The sequence below is a fragment of the Spea bombifrons genome, chromosome 1 (genome assembly GCF_027358695.1).
Source record: "Spea bombifrons isolate aSpeBom1 chromosome 1, aSpeBom1.2.pri, whole genome shotgun sequence".
Lineage (NCBI taxonomy): Eukaryota > Metazoa > Chordata > Amphibia > Anura > Pelobatidae > Spea > Spea bombifrons.
The window spans coordinates 101,158,498-101,177,504 of record NC_071087.1 but is presented as its reverse complement, the minus strand read 5'-3'; the positions used below and the strand labels follow the sequence as shown (position 1 = coordinate 101,177,504).

Sequence of the window (19,007 nt, the reverse complement as noted above, 5' to 3'; positions counted from 1 at the left end):
GACCAGTCGGCTTATTTAAGGATGTCATTTAAGGAGCCTCCTGCTTGTAAGGTTTTGGTAGACATAGCACCTCTACTGGAGTGTGCTCCGAATTTAGAGATGTCAATACCAGCCATGGACATAAGTCTGACCCACCTAGCTAAGGTGGCAGAAGTAACTGGTGCATAGGGTTTACAATAGGAGTTTAGTAACTGTTGGGAAGATGAATTTCTAAGAGTATGAAAGCGAAGTTCGTATGTTTGTAAACATCAAACGACACATAATTTAGGATGGTCAGGAAAACAGGGATAAAATACCTTTTTAAGGTTAGTTTTGGTACGTCTGGTTATAATAAAGTAAAAGGCGAAAGATTTATTCAGGCTGAAGAGAAACCAGAGTATTGGTTATAATAAAGTAAACACCGTCAGGGGAAAAAGTTCTGTTAGATATATCTAGAGCTTTAACATCCGACACTCTTTTTAAAGAAATTAAACATAGTAAAACAGTTAATTTACAAGATAACAATTTAAGAGAGAGTGAATCATTATCATTCCATGAATTAAATAAATCTAGAATAAGATTAACATTCCAAGTGTCTGTGTATTTTGGACGTGGAGGCCTCTGAAATCTGATTTACAAGAGTTAATATGGGAATGATGGCAGAACGATAGAACGGTAGAGATTCAGGGTATGGTAAGCTTTACCCGAGACAAATTCTAAAGAAAGGAGATAGATGTTTGAACGGGATCCAGATCCCGTTGCATGCACCAACTAACCCAAAGTTTCCAGGTAGATCTGGTACCTGGGGCCCATGCTACTGACAGTAGTCTTTTAGTAGATGCTGAAAATTCTAGATTTGGTTTGAATGGCTTGAGATCAGCCATGCTATCAATGTCAACTGTTTGTCTAGAACAAGAGGGTGTGGGTTCCCTGATGGGTCTAATAATATTGATTTGAAGGTCGGGAGGATCCGTGGGAAGTCTATAGCCTTGTTCAGTATCTGGGGAAACCATGATTGAGCTGGCCACCATGGGGTGATCAGGATTAGGTGAGATTATTTGCATGGATACTTGAATAAGAACTCTGTATATCAGAATGAACAGGGGAAATGCATAGTTGCTTCTGGGTCTGGACGCCAACTGAAGAAATGTGGGAGATGTCGGTTGAGACAAGATGCAAACAGGTCTGTTTGACATGGTCCCAAAAGGCAATTGAGTTGAAAAAAGATTTGGGGATTGAATCACCAATCGCTGTAGTCTACTAGGAAGCGGGAGTTCCAGTCTGCTTACTGCGGTAATGTTGTCCATCTTGATTAGGACACAACAATTTGTTTTGTTTTTGATGAAACTCTTGAGGGCAAAGGATCCCGCTAGAAGTTCTAGATAATTGATGTGCATGTGGGATTCTGAATGTGACCATTTCCCTCCTGTGGAATTTGCACCACAGAGAGCGCCCCAGCCAATAAGACTGGCGTTTGACTCTATCGTTACATCCGGGAAGGAACTGAAAATAGTTTTCCCATTCCATGATTGAACATGATTCAGCTACCAAAGAAGTTCCTCTTTGGCCTCCATATCTAATGAGATCTCATCTGAGTATCCCAAGCCCTCTCTCAGATGTCTCGCCTTGAGACATTGAAGGGCGCGATAATGGAGGGAGCTGGAAATATGGCTTGGATTGATGCAGAGAGTAGACCCACAATCCTTGCCACAGATCTTAGGAAGATTATCTCCTTGTTGAGAATAGATCTGATTTCTTTCTGAATGGTTTTTATTTTCTTTGAGGGTAGACTCAGATTCACTTCCTGAGAATTGATGATGAACCCTAAGAATTTTACTTCCCTTGAAGGGGTTAAATGGATTTCTTCTCATTTATGAGGAAACCCAGGTTTGTCAATAATGAGAGAGTGAGTCTAGATAGATGATAAGACTCACTTTTTAGGAGGGCAATGACAGGTTTTAAGATTTTTGTAAAGCACCATGGTGTTGAAGAAAGGCAGAAGGGAAGGCAATTGAATTGACATTTTTGACCTTCCTATATGAATTGAAGAAAATGTTGATGTGAGGGATGAATTGGAACAGTCAAATAGGCATCTTTCAGGTCTATTTTTATCATCCAATCATTTTGGATTAATAGATCTCGTAAGAAATGAATTCCCTACATTTTGAAATGGTGGTACCGAACAAAATTGTTCAGTTGTTTGAGATTGATGACGATAGCCGCCATCATTCTTTTTCACAAGAAAAAGGTTGCTCAGAAAACCCGGGGAAGAAAGGGGAAGCTGGACTGTTTCTGAATTAGGTCGAGAATCTCTAAACGAATGAGATTTTCGTCCGCTAGGGAGAATTTTAGAGAAAAGGGTAGAGACATCTGTATTGGTGTTTTGAAAACGTCTATTTTGTATCCGGTGACAGTGTCTAGGACCCATGGGTCTGAGGTTATATAGGTCCAAATATAGGAAAAAAAAGTGTTAACCTGCCCCCTAATGTGACTGGGGAAGAATGGAGAGGAAGATGGCTTACCTGACTATGGTCTGGATCTGCCTGATCCTCGTTGTCCTCTTAGCTTCCATGATCTTCCCCTTGAGGGGAAGAAAGGGGAGGCATGGTAGGATTCAGAGTATGGACATAATCCTTCTAGAGAATGGCCTTTAGAGAAGTATTTTGAGTTGGATGATCGGCTGGGAAAGCGGCCCCTGCCTTCCAAAAACCTTAGGGTTGAACACCTTCTTAAGGTAAGATTGGGCCTTGTCCAACGCAGAGAAAACCTTTACGTATTTATTGATTTCTTTAATAAAGGCTTCTCCGAAGAAGTAACTATTGGCTGATGGCCCTGGTTCTTTATGGGCTATGTTAGTTAGTTGAGGGTCCATTTTTATTAATAAGGATCCGCGTCTTTCATTGGCCAGAGCAGTGTTAACATTTCCAAATAGGCATACAGCCCTTTGTGACCAGCCTTTCAATATCTCTGTATTGAATTTGCGGATTCTTCCGCTAGTTTGCAATTTTTTGACAAAGGACCCAAGAGGTCAAGAAGTTTATCCTGGCATGATCTCATGGATCTGTCCAGGCCTCTTTTGGGGTTCTTCCCTGTTTTGCATAGATATTGGACTATAGTGGGATCTATGTCAAGGGTCAAAGCGACTTTTTTAGGTAAGTTAGGTCTTGGGCATTCCGCCCGTAATTTGTTGTGAGCAGCCTTATCGAGAGGCTTTCCAAGCCATATCTCTAGGTAGTTAGCCAGATGAGATGATGGCACCCATTCTGATGACCCAGGGTGTTTAATATTAATAGGATCAAAATAGGGTTTGCCTTTAGCGTCTAAGGCTATGTCATTGTTAGACTCACCAATTGGTGTAAGGTCAGCCTCGTCAGAAAAGGAGTTTGAGGATATTTCCTCAATAGAGGCATCCAACTCTGAGTTAGAATCAGAACTTTCATCAGAAGAGGTTCTGTATGAGTCTGGTTTGGTGCGTGATCCTTTTTTATTCCGTTTTTCTTCCTCACGGATGGAGGTTTTTTTGTGTGATTTAGACACACTTTTTGTATTGCTGTGGTGTGACAGCGATTCATAATTTGTATCTTGATCTCTATCCTTGTTTTGGCGTTTAGTGTGCATTGTGTGATGGATAGGATCGTTAGAGCAGTGTTTCCTCTTTTTTGAGGCTTTGCCAGGTTTCTTAAAACCTTTAGCCAGGTCTTTGGATGACTCTTCTGCAGACCAGAAATGACCTTTCCCTATGAAGGGACACAGATATGGCATCTGCCATAGATTTTGCCGTAATAACAGCAGAGGAAACATATTTATTAAGTGACTCAGATAATTTGGAGAAAATGTTAATGATGATGTTACATGAATCAGTTAATTCTTTGTCTGCCATCTTCATCAAAATATTGGTGTTTTGTGGCTTTTAAAGGTGCATTTGTTATAAAACAATTGCACAGGGACAATTGAAAGGGACCTGTCAAACCTGAAATAAAACAATAATTGCATGTAGCATTGAAAAGCATATCTAACATATTATTTTTAATGTTTCATTTTAAGTTCTCAGATTCAGATGTATCTTTTCCAGCTCTCTTTAAAATCTTAAACCCCGCTGCAAGGGGCAAATACACCAGGATAGCATGAATATTATTATTATTATCATTTATATAGCATCAGCAATTTATGCAGCGCTTCTTACGATACGTATATTCAAGGGGTAGTGACAAAACTAGAACTGACAGACTAAGACAAACCTGATACATTAGGTGGAGAGAGCCCTTCTTGCAAGCTTACAATCTTGAGAATATGTGCCTCCAATACCTTTGCACAAGAATGCAATGACCCAGTAGTACTGCCCTAAGGTGGGCATGCCTGGGGGCAGGGGCCAATTGCTGGACCAGCCCTTTTAAGAGACCTTTGGACCAGCCCATGGTGGTAGGAATGCAGCAGGGACAGGTAACACAATGTTACGTTGCCCCACTGTAAAATAAAGGCTGCTGGCAAGGTGTGATATTGTGTGTGTAAATATGTGTGCCAGTGCATATGTGAGTTACCAGCATACCTGGGAACTCTCCGGGTGAGCGTTGCTCCTCCTTTTCTCCTGGTCAAGACCCGAATTCTCCAGGTCGCGGGAGCGGGGTCTTGATACGCCCCGCTCCCCGTCCATTTCCCCTTTAAAGGGGAGTGTTTCCCGCTGCTGTCAGCGGGAACGCCCCCGACATCAGAGGGAACGCCCCCGACATCAGAGGGAATGCCCACCGTCGTGAGCAGGACCGCCCACCAACGTCAGCGGGTCCGCCCGCTGACGTCAGTGTGCAGTTATGGCCGCGTCCCGCAAGGGAAGGCTCCGGGTAGCCGGAGCCAAGAAGTTCCCAGGTATGGTTACGAGTATGGGGGCAAGGGGCTAAGGGCACCACTTGGCTTTACCTGCCCCACTGGGCCAAAAGGTGGCCTCGGCTGCTTGCACGATTAGTTTCCCGGATCCGGGTAGCCGGAGCCAAGAAGGTCCCAGGTATGGTTACGAGTATGGGGGCAAGGGGCTAAGGGCACCACTTGGCTTTACCTGCCCCACTGGGCCAAAAGGTGACCACACTCTCCTGGTACTGTTGAACATAAGTCAGCAATCTCCTGCCAGAAAAATTTACCTTTTTGAAAAAAGTATGATATCTAAGGTATTACATCACATTTACATATGATTACATCCATTGATTTGCAAGTGGGAGAAAATGGCTTTTTAAAATGGAACACTCAGCTATCATATCCATTTAAGTGCATCTGATGGATGCAGTGTCCCTTTTAATGAATAAACAACGTTATATTTTGTGTGTAGCTAATAGAAAGACATTAGTGAAGAAACACTACTTGTGTCTCTAACAGAACATAATATTTAAACTGATTAATTATGTTACAGATAAGAGTTTATTTTCTATCATGTACATTACAAAGAAAATGCCTTCATAAAAAGTGCAGAGAACGACCGATAATTAGTATATTACCTAGTGAAGTTGTCATGACATTCAATTGAAAACTATGGTGTTTTCCTGTAGAGATAGAATAGAGCAATAATGAATAATAGAAAGCAAAAACAGATGTAACATTTGAAAATGCTGTGCACCCATGTCAGAGCAAATGTTGCAGACCCACAATTTCCAGCCTCATGTGATATTGAGTAAAAGATTTTGGCAAGGAACTCGCACACCAATGGCTGGAAATCTATGAAAACATTTATGTCCGCATATTCTATTGTGTAGAACGCTTTCTCCAAATTAGAGCACCATGCTTTTCTTAATTGGTTATACTTGGAAATACCACCCAAGATCCATAGTATTTACAGAGTGGTGAAAATGCCACCCTTTAGCATCGCAGCAGTTTGAAATTCATAAACATTTGGGACATTAACTGCTCAAATGAATGACTCCATGACTGCTTTCCAAAAAGCTTTGGAAATCTTGCTGAGATACAGAAGCCCTTCCCAGCTTTCACTAAGCTAATCTGTTTCTGTGGCAGCAGTGGGTTAAAGCCAACCCTCCTTTGTTTATGTTTATATTGCTTGGATGCAATCCAAATAATCATCCTGTGTTCTAATGTGATGCCTGTCATATATAACATGCGCACTGCAATGTAATTTGTTTTCTTGTATATTTTGAAAAAATAAACCACTGAAACAGAAAATAAAATGTAAGTCAAAAGAAAGCAAATTTGAAAGCAAATAAGCAAATCAGAATGCTCTGTCCTTCATAAAAGCTCTTTCTCAGTATATCACCAGTATATTTAATATATAATGCAAGGATACTGTGGGTATGGCTGTTGACACCCAAAGGATTTCAGGCCGCAAGAGGGATAACTGGGCATGATGGATGGCCCATGCAATGGTAGAGCAAGAATTGCATTGTGGCTAGTATGAGGAAGATCTGGCTAAGGGGCGCCAAGAAGTGACAGTGGGTCTCATACTGATCCACATGCTTAAATAATACATTATAATAAAGATGGGTAGTAAAACTAAGATGAGCTCCATCTAAATAACCACCTCCGATTGTGACCCACCACAAGCTCAATATAACCCCAAAAGAGCAACATGGTAGGGAAATGGACGTTCATAGTGACTCAGTTCCAAAGTTCAGCTGTCATGGCCGCGGTTCCTAGCCACCGCACAGTCACATGGATTTGCGGATGGGCACAAGCCAGGGAGAAAAGGGAGTTCAGCTAACACAAGGGGGAAACAGGGTCTACAGTAGGAACCCATAATCCTTGGAAAAGTCACTAAATATACTACTTTGACTGAAGATGTAAAACACAGGGAGGGGGTAAAATCCACACAAACAGTAATAAGGCCAGGACACCCTCCCATACCGTCCAGGGCAAATAAGAGCAGGGAATACCAGATGGGGCTGTCACAAGTATACAGCGTAGTATCATACCATGTCAGTTTTACCCTGGCACAGTGTCTGCTCCATTCCTCTGTGATGGCTGTATATGCCTCGGCTGCTTGCACGATTAGTTTCCCGTCTAGGATGACAATCCCATCCTGGCTATCAATTCTATCCAGCTGGCATATCCTCTTGAAATTCTGCAGGAGACAGGCAAGTGGTAACATGGACACCAAGGGATCCACATGAGTGTGGGTAATATCACTGAATTAAGTATCCCAATACATGGTAACGTGTACATAAAAAACATATTAAAACACAAACAAGACAATCAACACATAATGTTGATTTAACAACAATAATCAGTACTTATGCATTATCCGCTTGTCACTGTTAGGAAAGTTCCACACCCCGACTTTGTCCCAGAGAAATGAGGCGGGCACCCCCATGCACACACACACACACTGTGACAGCAGTCCGGAGAACTTCTGAACCCCATGTTGGAAGTGGTGGGTGACATTGTGGGGACTCTCACAGGTGTTGCTTGGATGATACAAAAGTACTCAATAATCAGTTACAGTCATATCACAGTGCTCCATATCTTAATGTATCCTATGGAGCCTGTGCCTATTTAATTTCTTTTGCCACCTAAATACTTTAATATCAAACCGATACAGCTTTGTTTTAAACTTTATTTTCTGAATAATTTGGCCCAAAACTGTACCTTTTATTCCAGTCTCCAGTATGGCTTGAAACCTTGCTTAATATTCTAAACTAGAACAAGCTGGCTTCAGTGTATTTTCCTTTACAAACTAAAATACGTTTTTATGGCAAAAACGGTCTGTCCCACTATTCAGGTCCACCATTACGATAAATGTATAGTGTGTTTGGGCTTAGACAACACAATTGGGGGGGAGCACATAAATCCATTTCACTGGGAATGGCCTTATATGCCCTGTACTGACAGGAAACGATTACCACACTGAAACTAGACAGCAAGAAACCGTTTGTTTCACCCCCTGAGCGGGACTCTGATCAACACCGAGAGATGGGGCGGGGCAAGTTGCCTTCCATGACTAACAGATGACGTCACCTCGATACAAGGACACGAATCATGTTATTCGCAGACATTCCTACTACCCTCAGGGTTCAACAGTAAAGTAGCCAGCCAAGTCACTGGAAGCTGATTGGCGGCTAGGTCGCTCACGTGACGTGGCGACGTTACACAGAGAACCATCCTTGTAAGTAAGGGAGGGTGGTTTCTCCTTCGTCAGCAGCCCGTCTGGCTCCGCCCCCTGGGAGTGTATAGGCTGAGCAAGCGAGCAGTGGGCACAGAGACTGCCCGAGAGAGGGGGTGAGGAGGCCATAATTTGGTGGTTTTATTTGTGCGTTTAGCGGCTGCTACGCTAAACGGCACCAACAGACAGCCAGCGCGGATTGACTTTGGTCGGCGAGAAAAAAAAAAAAACCTACAGCAACAAACAGCCCAACCGGAGAAGCGATCCAGTCACTGAGTAAAACAAAGGAACAGGGCAGAGCGGGCCGGACCTGCTTGGATTGTTTGTTATTTTTATTACCGTCATCCTCTTTCCGTTGCGGGTTGAGCTCTGAACCAGCGTAAGTCAAGTTTTGTGTGTTTTCGGATGTATACGCTGGTTACGGGGGAGTATTTCCAGTGCTTTATTGCGAGGGAATTGAGCTCCCTTAACCCTTTAGTGTTCCTTCCTTAAAGCCTACATGCCTCCTCAGGAGGCTGCGGGTTAACCGGGTACGTGGGTGTTATTCCTATGTGGCTCTGTATCCTCTTGTAACTAGGCCGTGTCGGGTTCTGTTTGATGCCGGTAGCGGAGGGGTTACGTGGAGGTGTTTTTTTATCACGGGGAGCGCCATATATGGAGACAGCCTTGGTAGAGGTGGGGGAGGGGTGGTGTAAGTGCCCTGCTTTACAACGCTAGTAAACGTTAAGTGCTACCGAGCTTTGGTTAAGACTGTGTGTCCGTTCATAAGCTGCTGTTTATCAAGAGCTGAGGGCTCCTCTCTTTGGGGGTCTGTGTATTTGGCCTCCTTTATCACGAGGTTTAGAAGGGCATGTACGTGTTGGGCAAGCTGGGTCCAGTCTTCTGGTCGCAGGAGGCCACCGTCTGACTTGTCCTGGCTTTTTTTTTTTTTTTTTAGGTCTGGATTAAGATGGGGGATGGCTTCCTGTGTTGCTTACAATGACTCAGTGCTTTTTTTTTCTCTCTCCCCCAAAGGCCTAGATAAGATCTCTGGTTAAGGAGGAGGAACTAGCAGGGGGAGTGGGAATGTACATACAGATTCCTTTATTTGTTCATGTGTTAGCAGTTTGTTTCTTTTGTTTTTTGTTTTTTTTCTCCGCACTTTTTTTTTTTTGCCTGGGGTTTCCTGTCTCCATGGTGGAGTAAGGTCTGCCTCCTTTGTTTCCAGCACACCATCTCTAGGCTCCTCCTCCTCTTTGTGTTGGAGGACAAGTAAAGCTACTTCTGGATGTGTATTCTGGGCCTTAATGACACTTCAGTACAGTTCTTCACATTTATGAAGCCAGTAAATGTAATCATGTGCAGATCTATAAACATTCATGGTTTTTTAATCCCACGTTCTGCTCTTTACTTTTGTGTCCTTTTTGTTTGTTTTTGGTGTGTTCTGTGTTCTGTTACAGCATCATCCTTTTATCTAGATACCATCTTTTTCCAATTCTAGCGTTTTAGACTTAAAATCTTAGCTGAGTAGAACACTCTGAGGGTGAGCCAGAGGTGATTAAAGCTTCGGAGCGAGTTCTATAGATAGTTAAAATAAAGAGCGAAATGAGTAGGCGTTGGAATGTGAATCATGCTGTATAATGTACTTGGCAACGGCGTTTTGCATGTAGACGTGTGGCAAATAATACATGCGCTTCAAACAAAATAACGCAACCTCAGATCTTTGTCCCTAGGGCTACTTGCGCAACCTATTGCCACCTCGCGATACGCCGGTTTGTGTTAAAGAAAACGCTCTTGACAAGTTTATTTTATTGTACCGGATGAGTGCAGTTGGCCAGGATAGTCGGTTTGGGATGATTAATCTCCTTCCCGGCTTGCTGGACTGGTTGGATATCTATGTAAGGTCACTGAGGTCATCGTCAGATGGTGTCAACCAAGCGATTAATAGGTAGTATGGGTCTTTTTAGCTATGGTATATGTTGGTGCTGTATGAGACAATAATAATATAGTGCCATCATGTAGTGCTGTACAATAGGTAAACAGGGCATGAGTAATGTGTAACGTGACAGTTTGACTTACAGAAACAGGTGACGAGGGTCCTGCTCAAGTGAGCTTACAATCTACGGAGCAGAGACATTAAGTAGCTAGAAAGACATGTTGTCAAATTGTCAGTTTTTTATATATAATACACATACTTTTCTTAACCCTTTTAGCTGCTTGCAGACTAACAGCTATGTTGGGGTTTGATTTTTGCCCTTTATTATGTCTCATAAATATGGGGGGGGATCTGCGGTGACCTCTATTGGCAGTGTTTTGGAACAGAGTATACGCTGTCGTCGTCCTTGCTGTATAGGAACTGGCCGCCCTGGCGCTATAAATAGAAGCTGATTTCAGAGCCCCCTGTTGACTGTATCGTGTGTCTGAGCCCGCGGATCAGCCTGTCACATTGCAGCCTTGTGACATGCGGAAGCTAATGCACCCTTCCACGTGACGCGAGCTTCTGCGAAATAGTAAAGCTTGCTGGACATGCTACGTTACAATCTGCTTTCCAGTCAGGGCGGTGGGGGTTGGGGGGGAATAGTGTCATGAAGTGGGTGGCCCTCTCTGGCTGTCAGACTTCCACACAGGGAATCACTCTTGGTTTTTTTTTTTTTTCACTGCTCTCTTGTTGCTGCCGTTACATATATTATAAGGCAAATATATTTTATTGGGATATTCCCCGGAGCCATATGGTCACAACTACTCAAATATTTTTGTTTTTATGGCTGAATCCTCGCCTGTCCTTCAGTCAAGCCGACTTCTATAATTTTCTGCCTTCCTCCGAAGAACTCCCTCGGTGAATGAAGAATTTTGTTCTGGTTAGAGAAATAGTTCCAATGAGTGAAGGCATTTCACCTTTTATTTTATCAAATTATCCAAGCAATAGTCTTTCAGTATGGACATAGATGGCTCTCATGCATAATGCTGAGTAAAATAGCTGTCGCTTCCCCAAGCAGCTTCTGCTTTTACTATGAAAGGAACTTCAGCGGGCTGCTTTTGGTGTGAAAAAAAGTACCACGTTAGAGGCATTGGGTTGCAGCTTCTTCTTAAAGGGACACTCCAGCCATAAATTATTTTGCAAATTCAGAGGGATTCTGCCGATTCGTTGCCAAGTTCAGCATTTGATCGCTTCCAAAGAGCTTTAGTTTGAAATAGGGATTTTAAACTGGACATGACCCCTGTTTGTTTGTTGGGATTATTTTAGTTCTATCCCTGCTGTTATCCTTTCTGTGTTTAGTTTACTATATTTTAATTTAAAGATGACGGTTTATTACCATAGATTGTTTTAAGAATACTATTGGTACTGTAACATTTTGTATTTTCACCCTCTTCTCTGTTTCTACTTGTATCAAGATTGACTCACTGTCAACATGTAATCACCATTGTCATTGTGTGATAAAATTAGTCGGCGTTGATCTTTGCATAATCCCTTGCTGTTATTCCTGTTTTTCAAATAAATTCCCCCCCTGCTCAAATGGTTATATAAACCATGTTCAGTCCCAATAAAGTGTTGGGGTCTTTGGGAGACCCCTTTTTCCCCAGAGGAGCTCCTTTCTGTTCTGAGAACCCTTGTTCGCATTACAGTCGCCTGGTAGGCAAGATCAACAACTTGGTTTTATGAAGCACAGCTTTGATGCTCTGCAAACACCAGTCAACAGTAACAATAGGTTTGTTTCCTTGATGTCTGCCATATTTATGACTTCTGTGTAGCTCTGGGAATTTTTGGTCTGGACAAGCACAATGCTTTCTTGTAGGGACTATGAAAGGATAACTATGTGTTAGACAGGGGCAACAAAGCTGCTGCTGCATGGGAATCTCTCTGGATCACTTGCCTCCATGTGTAGTTAAGTCGGCCAATTGACATACCTGCAAAATACCAGTTTAGTGAATTAACTAAAAAAATTGTCATAAATCAAATATTCAACTAATGCTTAAGGTATTTCTAAACACTTAAGTTCCTAATTTATTGTGACAGATCACATGGTAATTTGCTGTTAAGTACAACTGCTTTCATGTAGCCTTTAATCATGCTGTGGAAAGTGATAATTGTATGACCGCCGACAATTATATGAAATCCACGATGGCTACATATAACTGCTTTCTGAAAATAATGGTGCTTCATTTTATTTTTTATCTAATGTTCTTATATGTAGCAAGATAAAGGTCCTATGACTTCATTTCATTCTTGAAAATGAGTAAGCAATTGATTTTCTAAATTTAGGTCTGAGATTGATTTTGGCTGAACTCCATTTTTTTAATGCGGCATGTCTTTTTTATTTCCAGCTTCCAGAAATGGCTCAGGAGACAAACCAGACCCCAGGACCAATGCTGTGCAACACAGGATGTGGCTTTTATGGGAACCCCAGAACAAACGGGATGTGTTCAGTCTGTTATAAAGAGCACCTTCAAAGGCAGAACAGTGGCAGGATCAGCCCCATGGGTAGGTTTTGGATCCCTGGAGATGGCGCAATTTAAAATCCAGTATATTTTCGAAAAGAAAACATTTCATAATAAATCCTATGGGGACCTGCTCCACTGCTGGGCATGTGTGCATCCGAAAGCCAGTATACAATGTGTCCAGTTCATCATATAATAAAGAATCCTCTGAGTTCATTTGAGTTGCATGTGTCTGGTGTGTAGAGGTTGTACACAAAATGTGTCAGCCCTTGGACAGGTGACAAATACCCGTTTAGATTCTTTAGCACAATGGGCTAGAGTAAATTGACCAGCCTCAATTACTTTCACAAGATTTCATAGCTTCAATGAGTAGTTGGCCAGTAGTAACTACTTCCTGTAGTTCTATAATGCCCATAAAAATAATCTCTTAACTGTATTAAATATTTATTTGTTGCTGCTCTCCACCATGTGCTATGGCTTCTACAATTCTTCTGAGGTTTGTCAAGTGAAGATATTTGCATGGTTGTGTTACTGATCATGCCCTATAGATTTGGCGTTCTTTTCAGATTACAACTTTTCTGTTTAGGAGCATATCACCAAATACTATTCATCTTTCTCCCTAGAGAGGGAATTTTGCAGATCCGTTCTGCAAATATCTATTTAGTGTGTCTATAGCTACTTATTTCCATGCTTACGTAGTCAAAACTGTTAAATCTGAAGTTCCAAGGACTGCAGTTTCGCATCCTTGTAGCTGCCATATTGGGATTTTTTTTCGCATTTCAAAAGTCTGGTGTAATGTACCATAGGGTGTATTACAGAAACTTGGTAGTGTTCCCTTGACACACCTGTGTGTTGTAAATAGAATGTGTTCTAAACAGGGTGTCTGTTTCATTTACACACTTATAAGTGCCAAATGTGTGAACTCTTTCCATGTTTCTTCTAGGAGCAGCCAGTGGGTCAAATAGTCCCACTACAGAATCTGCAGCTATACAGAGAGTAGAAACTGCACTGAACAACTGTGAAGGTGCCGCTGGTAGCCCAACTGATAAATCAAGGTACTTCAAAGTTAACTATATGCCCATTATGTTGCCACATGCCACAGGAATAATCATTTAAACTCTTGCTACATTGGTAAACATCATCTGAATACTTCTGTGATGTTTGCATACAGCCCAAGCCTCAAAAGAGTTGCCATGCTACCACTTTGTGTGCATTCCTTGGCACAGAATGCCCTACTGTCAGCAACACATGAATAGAAACCAGCAACTTGCAACACTGCCTTAAAACAGACACCAAAAGTGACCACACATTCAGCAGTGCTGTACAGTGGTAAAGTATATACATCCGGCATATTGCTATGAACAAGACCAGGGTTTACACTTCTTAATCTTACACAATATACAAATATCATTGCAATGTAGTACACAGCAGCCTGATACTACAAAAAGACCGTTTTAAAGTGAAAATACACATCTGATTTCAGCTTATATCATTGAACATGATACACTAGATGGAGGCGGTTGTTTGATTTTTGTTTGGTGTGTATTGCAAGTTTATCTTAAGCCTTGGATATATTCTTTTCTACTATCCCCCTTACGTGCACATAAATGGCTGTACAGGTTCACATGCTTGAGCAGCTTTGATGTTTAGGACACCAATGAAAAATGTGGTAGAAGCATGCTACCACGTTCTGTTAAACTGTTAAAGAGAGGTAAACTCAAGCATTGCTTGCCTTCTGGCAATTCTGCGTTTTGTTTTTTTTTTGTTTGTTTTTTCTTTTTCTGCATAGCGAGCAGTTCATATAACATCATTATACGGCACTGTTCACAATGGCTGCGTAGAGCAAAGCTGCCATTCATGTGTAGATGTCTGATGAATATTAAACTCATATACTTCTGTTTCCAGAAATGTGCCTGTGGCGTCCTTACCTGTAACGCAGCAAATGACAGAAATGAGCATTTCGAGGGAAGAAAATCTGTCATCTCCAAAAACAGAGACCTCAGAGCCAGGTATGCGCATTGCCTCTTAAAGGGGCTTCTAGCTCAGTTCTTGGCACAATCTAGAAACATGCACACAGCCTCCTCTGCAATATTGTCTTTTTACTAAGTGTTAATCACCTGGAGGGGTGTTCTGGCTAGTGAAAGCCTATAGAGAAAAGAAATAAGCAGGACTTTGTTAGCCCTATAGGGAACATTAGCTCTGTGTGGTTGTGCAGGGAAGTTGCCTAAAATATCAGTTGATTAACAATGGTAATCTCCAGGACTGCCGACAAAGGACTTTAGTTAGAACACAATGAAATTAAACAGAGTTTGTGTTTGCTGAACCTATATAACTGTGTACTGTACTTTTAAGGCACTACCCTACCCCATTTGTTCTACTGAAAGGTTTAGTCCGTTTCACACACTGAAATTCACAATATCGGTATACTTTACTATTCCGGTATTCCTCTTGCAAGTGTATTTTTATCAACCAAAAAGCTTTAAGCCCATTATAATACTAAATAGTACATTTTAAGAGGGATTTGTCAATATTTGGTGTGCTGCAGCTAGACTGCCGTTGACCCAGCCTTCTCCCTCAGCAGTGGGTACAGAATGAAATTGCTGTAACCCTTCGATCTTCTTTGTTTAAGGCCCCACGACAACCTTTGTTTTTAATGTAATGGCTTTGACATAAATCTTTTTTTATTCATTTTCTGTGTAGTGGTGACCCAGCCAAGTCCATCAGTTTCTCAACCTAGCACATCTCAGAATGAGGAAAAGAGCCCAGAGCTTCCAAAACCAAAGAAGAATAGATGTTTTATGTGCAGGAAGAAGATTGGCCTTACAGGTAATATCATGTTTCTTCTGTTTAAAAGTATATTTTTAAAATCAAAAGTAGAATATATATATATATCTCTTGTTTCAGCTAGTTAATTCTAATTTTTGTTTCAGGGTTTGATTGTCGTTGTGGGAATCTGTTTTGTGGACTTCATCGTTACTCTGACAAGCACAACTGTCCTTATGATTACAAAGCAGAAGCAGCAGCAAAAATACGAAAAGAGAACCCAGTTGTTGTGGCAGAAAAAATTCAGAGAATATAAACCGTGCACAACTTGTGAAGACTGACTTTTTTTTTTTTTCTTCTTCTTAATATCTTAGGGAAACATTTAAAGAAGCATGTCCATTTTCCTTCCGATGTTCAGCATTTCTTTTGTGATGTCTACAACTTTGTTTGTTATTTTAATTATATATAGAGTGTTTTAGAATGTTTGGGTGTTTGAAAACTGGCAAAACTGCATTGATACAGTCCTTTTCCAAACAGTGTACCTAAGCCCAGAGAACATGAACTAGTTTTGATATTGGCCTAAGCCTCCTTACCCTTCAACGCGTATCTGTTTATGAAATGCAAACTATGAAATGTGCCAAAATAGGCTCCAGAACTGCATGATGGCAACAGATATTCTTATAGCACAGCCACATACCACAAATCTGTAAATTGACTTGGTGGGGCACTGGGGAAGGGCTTGTATTATCTCTTAATAGGCAAGCATTTTATGTTCTCTATTCTTCCTTGGTTGCTATAGCCTGGATCCTCCCTTTTTTTTTTGTAGTTAACACGTCATTGTGGCAGAAAAAAGAAACCGCTTTTGGGAGTATGCAGTGGATTTTTTTTAATCTTCATTTGCAGCGTGTTAAAGGGGTTTTTAACCGAATGATTTGCATTATTTATCTACCCTATAAAACACAAGATATTGCAGTCATCCACAATATTGTGCAGGCAGTTATCATCCAGTACACACAACAGCAGAAGCTCAACTCTAACATAAGCATTCTGATTTTAATCATGAACACACACTTGATCAGAATTGAGTCTTTTGTTTGCTTCTGAAATCCATTTTTCTAATTCACCATGGATAGCGGCAGATATCTCTTAATATTTGCAGAACTGTTACCAAACACAAATGGATTTATTTTCTTCTTGCTGCCCCTTCCATCACATTGTTTTGACTGTAATACAGAGCAATTTCATGCGTCCAGGTAAAAATCCTCACTTTACACTAGCTTTGAGTCCCTTGTAATGCAATTGGGGGGGAAATGTGGGGTTATATTCTTTCTATTCTTAAGGATGACTCAACCCTGATGTGCCTTTTTCCCCACTACTACAATCTAAACTTGCCGATGCCTCACAATTTGTCAGGGAATTGTGGGAGTCGTGCATCTTTAGCTCACAAATCCAACTGCATATAATTTCCATAGGGGCAAGATCTTCAGCATGTGTATTTTTACTTTGTAAGGTAATCTAGGCTTTTTATAGTTTAACGGAGGTTTTTAACAATGTGATTCACTTGCACAGATTTGCATGTAAAACCAGCTGCTGTAGATCCTCTTTTTGTTCTGTTTTTTTTTTTTTCTTCCAGGAGTGGTACCAAAATGTGTTGAGGGCTGCTCAACTCCCTGTATTAATTGTACTTGGGTATAGGACTGTAATTTCATGGTTTATTGCATGGGCTGCATTATCTACAGCTTTGTACAACAACCCTAGAAAAGGCAGTATACTTCACTGATGCTTGTCAGGTAATATCACTTCTGTGTTATAATGGAAGGTTTTCTTGTATGAAAGGTTTTTTTTCTTCTTTATTTTAGGTAATAGAACAGTTTTTAGATTAGTATTGTGATGATGCCTACTCTCATCTGTAAATAGTTGTTTGTTCACTCAGCCTCACTTTACTGGGTTTTACTTTTTTTGTGTGTGTGTTTTCTGTCCCTAGTTTACTTGGTTTTCCAAGCATCAGGATTTTGCTTTCAACCTTGTATTTTTCGTTCTGAGTTCTTAGATATGCAAATGTGTACAGATAGTTCATATTTATGTATTGCACATAATCATGCTACTCGGCATTTATGCTATATTGTATTATGTAAATAATAAAAATTATGTACAGAGGGTATTCTTTTGTATAATTGTCTTCTATTAAGCAGTTGTTCTGCCCTACAAGGCATTTACTCTTGCAGATATTTATATTTGTGGTGATATCATAAAGTGTTTGGATGTAAAAACTAAATATACTTGAGGAGCAAAATAACTCCTGAAAGGAGCATGGTTCTCGGTTTAGTTACACTGCTTAAGTAATTTAGCCATGCATCATGTATACTTGGATAATATTTATTCACTAAAGCAAGGGTTTACAAGAGAGCTGGGCATTCAATTCCATGTTATAATGTGCATTAAGTACCCAGTAGGTTTCTTACAGAAGAGTGAGTTCATAAAATCACCTCTCTGAACTATACATTAGTTTTTTTTTCAGGGGAAACACACCAAGGTTTGCCTCTTCAAAATGCATAGTGAATTCAGTAACTTGAAAATATAACACCCCTACAAACTACTCAGAAATCGCCCACTATTCATATTTTTGAAGGCTAAACTATACAAACATATTTGGGTATGTGCCATGTTTAGTTTGTCAAAAAAACACAAGATCAAGGTCATAACACACAGCTGAATATCTGGCTGTTTTGTGAAAGTTTTTTTTATTATTTAAATTGGGAAAAGATGCATGTTATACATTAATCCTGGACATTGTACAGCGCTGTAGTATATTATGGTGCTATATAAATCAGATACTTTAAGTAATTGCTGATTGTCCAATCTTATGACAATGGGCCCTCCTTGTCAAGATGGTGAGAGTAGCTTGTGTCAAGAAAATATATATTTAAATGGCGCCATCTGATTGCATAGTGCTTTACAATCTGTCCTTGGGGTAGATTTACAATCCCTCGCCATAACAGACTGGTACCAAAGGAGAAGAGGACCCTGCTCTCATCTGTATTACTCAGCAAGGATATTTGAGATATTACATTTATTAAGTTTGACTAATTTTTAAGTTGGAGGATTCACAAAAAAATCTACCACTGACTTATGTTGGGATTTCACCGAGATAACCACTAGTCATTAAATTGAACAGGATTGAAGGCTGCCTCCTCAGGAAAACATATCCAAATGGCAAGACAGGACTGCCTTAAACCTGTTTTGCTGCTTCCGCCAGATAAGGGACAATAAAATATATTCTCAACAGATATTGGACCCTCATGTTAGGAAAATCATTGGGACTGCAATTCTAAATTGATTTACCAGGGTTTAATTGTATAATTAATCCCCTGTATTTTCACACTTGTTTCCATTTCTGTGGATGTCTGGTCAACATTTTAGTGTTACTTCCCTAATCCCTTTTACAGCTGTTGTGTATTTTCCATTGTTTGTGTGATCCCTGATTCCTTGGTTTGCTAATTTCCCCTCACCTAATAAAGTCGCTATATAAACTATGCCCAGTCACACTTGTACAATGTCATGACTGGTGGTACAGTTCTATGGGAGACCCCTTTTTCACCCAGGAAGCTCCTTTAGTCTGAGAGCCAGACACCCTCATTCTTGTTACATTGGTGGCAGTGGTGGGATTTGACTTCTCGTAGACTGTCCAAACCACCACCTAGGACTCAAACAGAGTCAGGATGGACAACCAGCATCTCCAGGACTTCTATGAAATGAAGAA

General features: G+C 40.8%; 1 protein-coding gene across 1 annotated transcript; it reads left to right on the top strand.

The window, feature by feature from the left end:
- The first annotated feature begins 8,109 nt into the window (after positions 1-8,109).
- ZFAND5 (zinc finger AN1-type containing 5) lies at positions 8,110-17,408 on the top strand. The gene is made up of 6 exons (XM_053466687.1): positions 8,110-8,447; positions 12,371-12,527; positions 13,428-13,539; positions 14,390-14,493; positions 15,185-15,310; positions 15,415-17,408. Exons 2-6 carry the CDS (start codon positions 12,380-12,382, stop codon positions 15,561-15,563), a joined length of 639 nt encoding a protein of 212 aa, XP_053322662.1. The 5' UTR covers positions 8,110-8,447; positions 12,371-12,379; the 3' UTR covers positions 15,564-17,408.
- Positions 17,409-19,007: the final 1,599 nt, after the last annotated feature.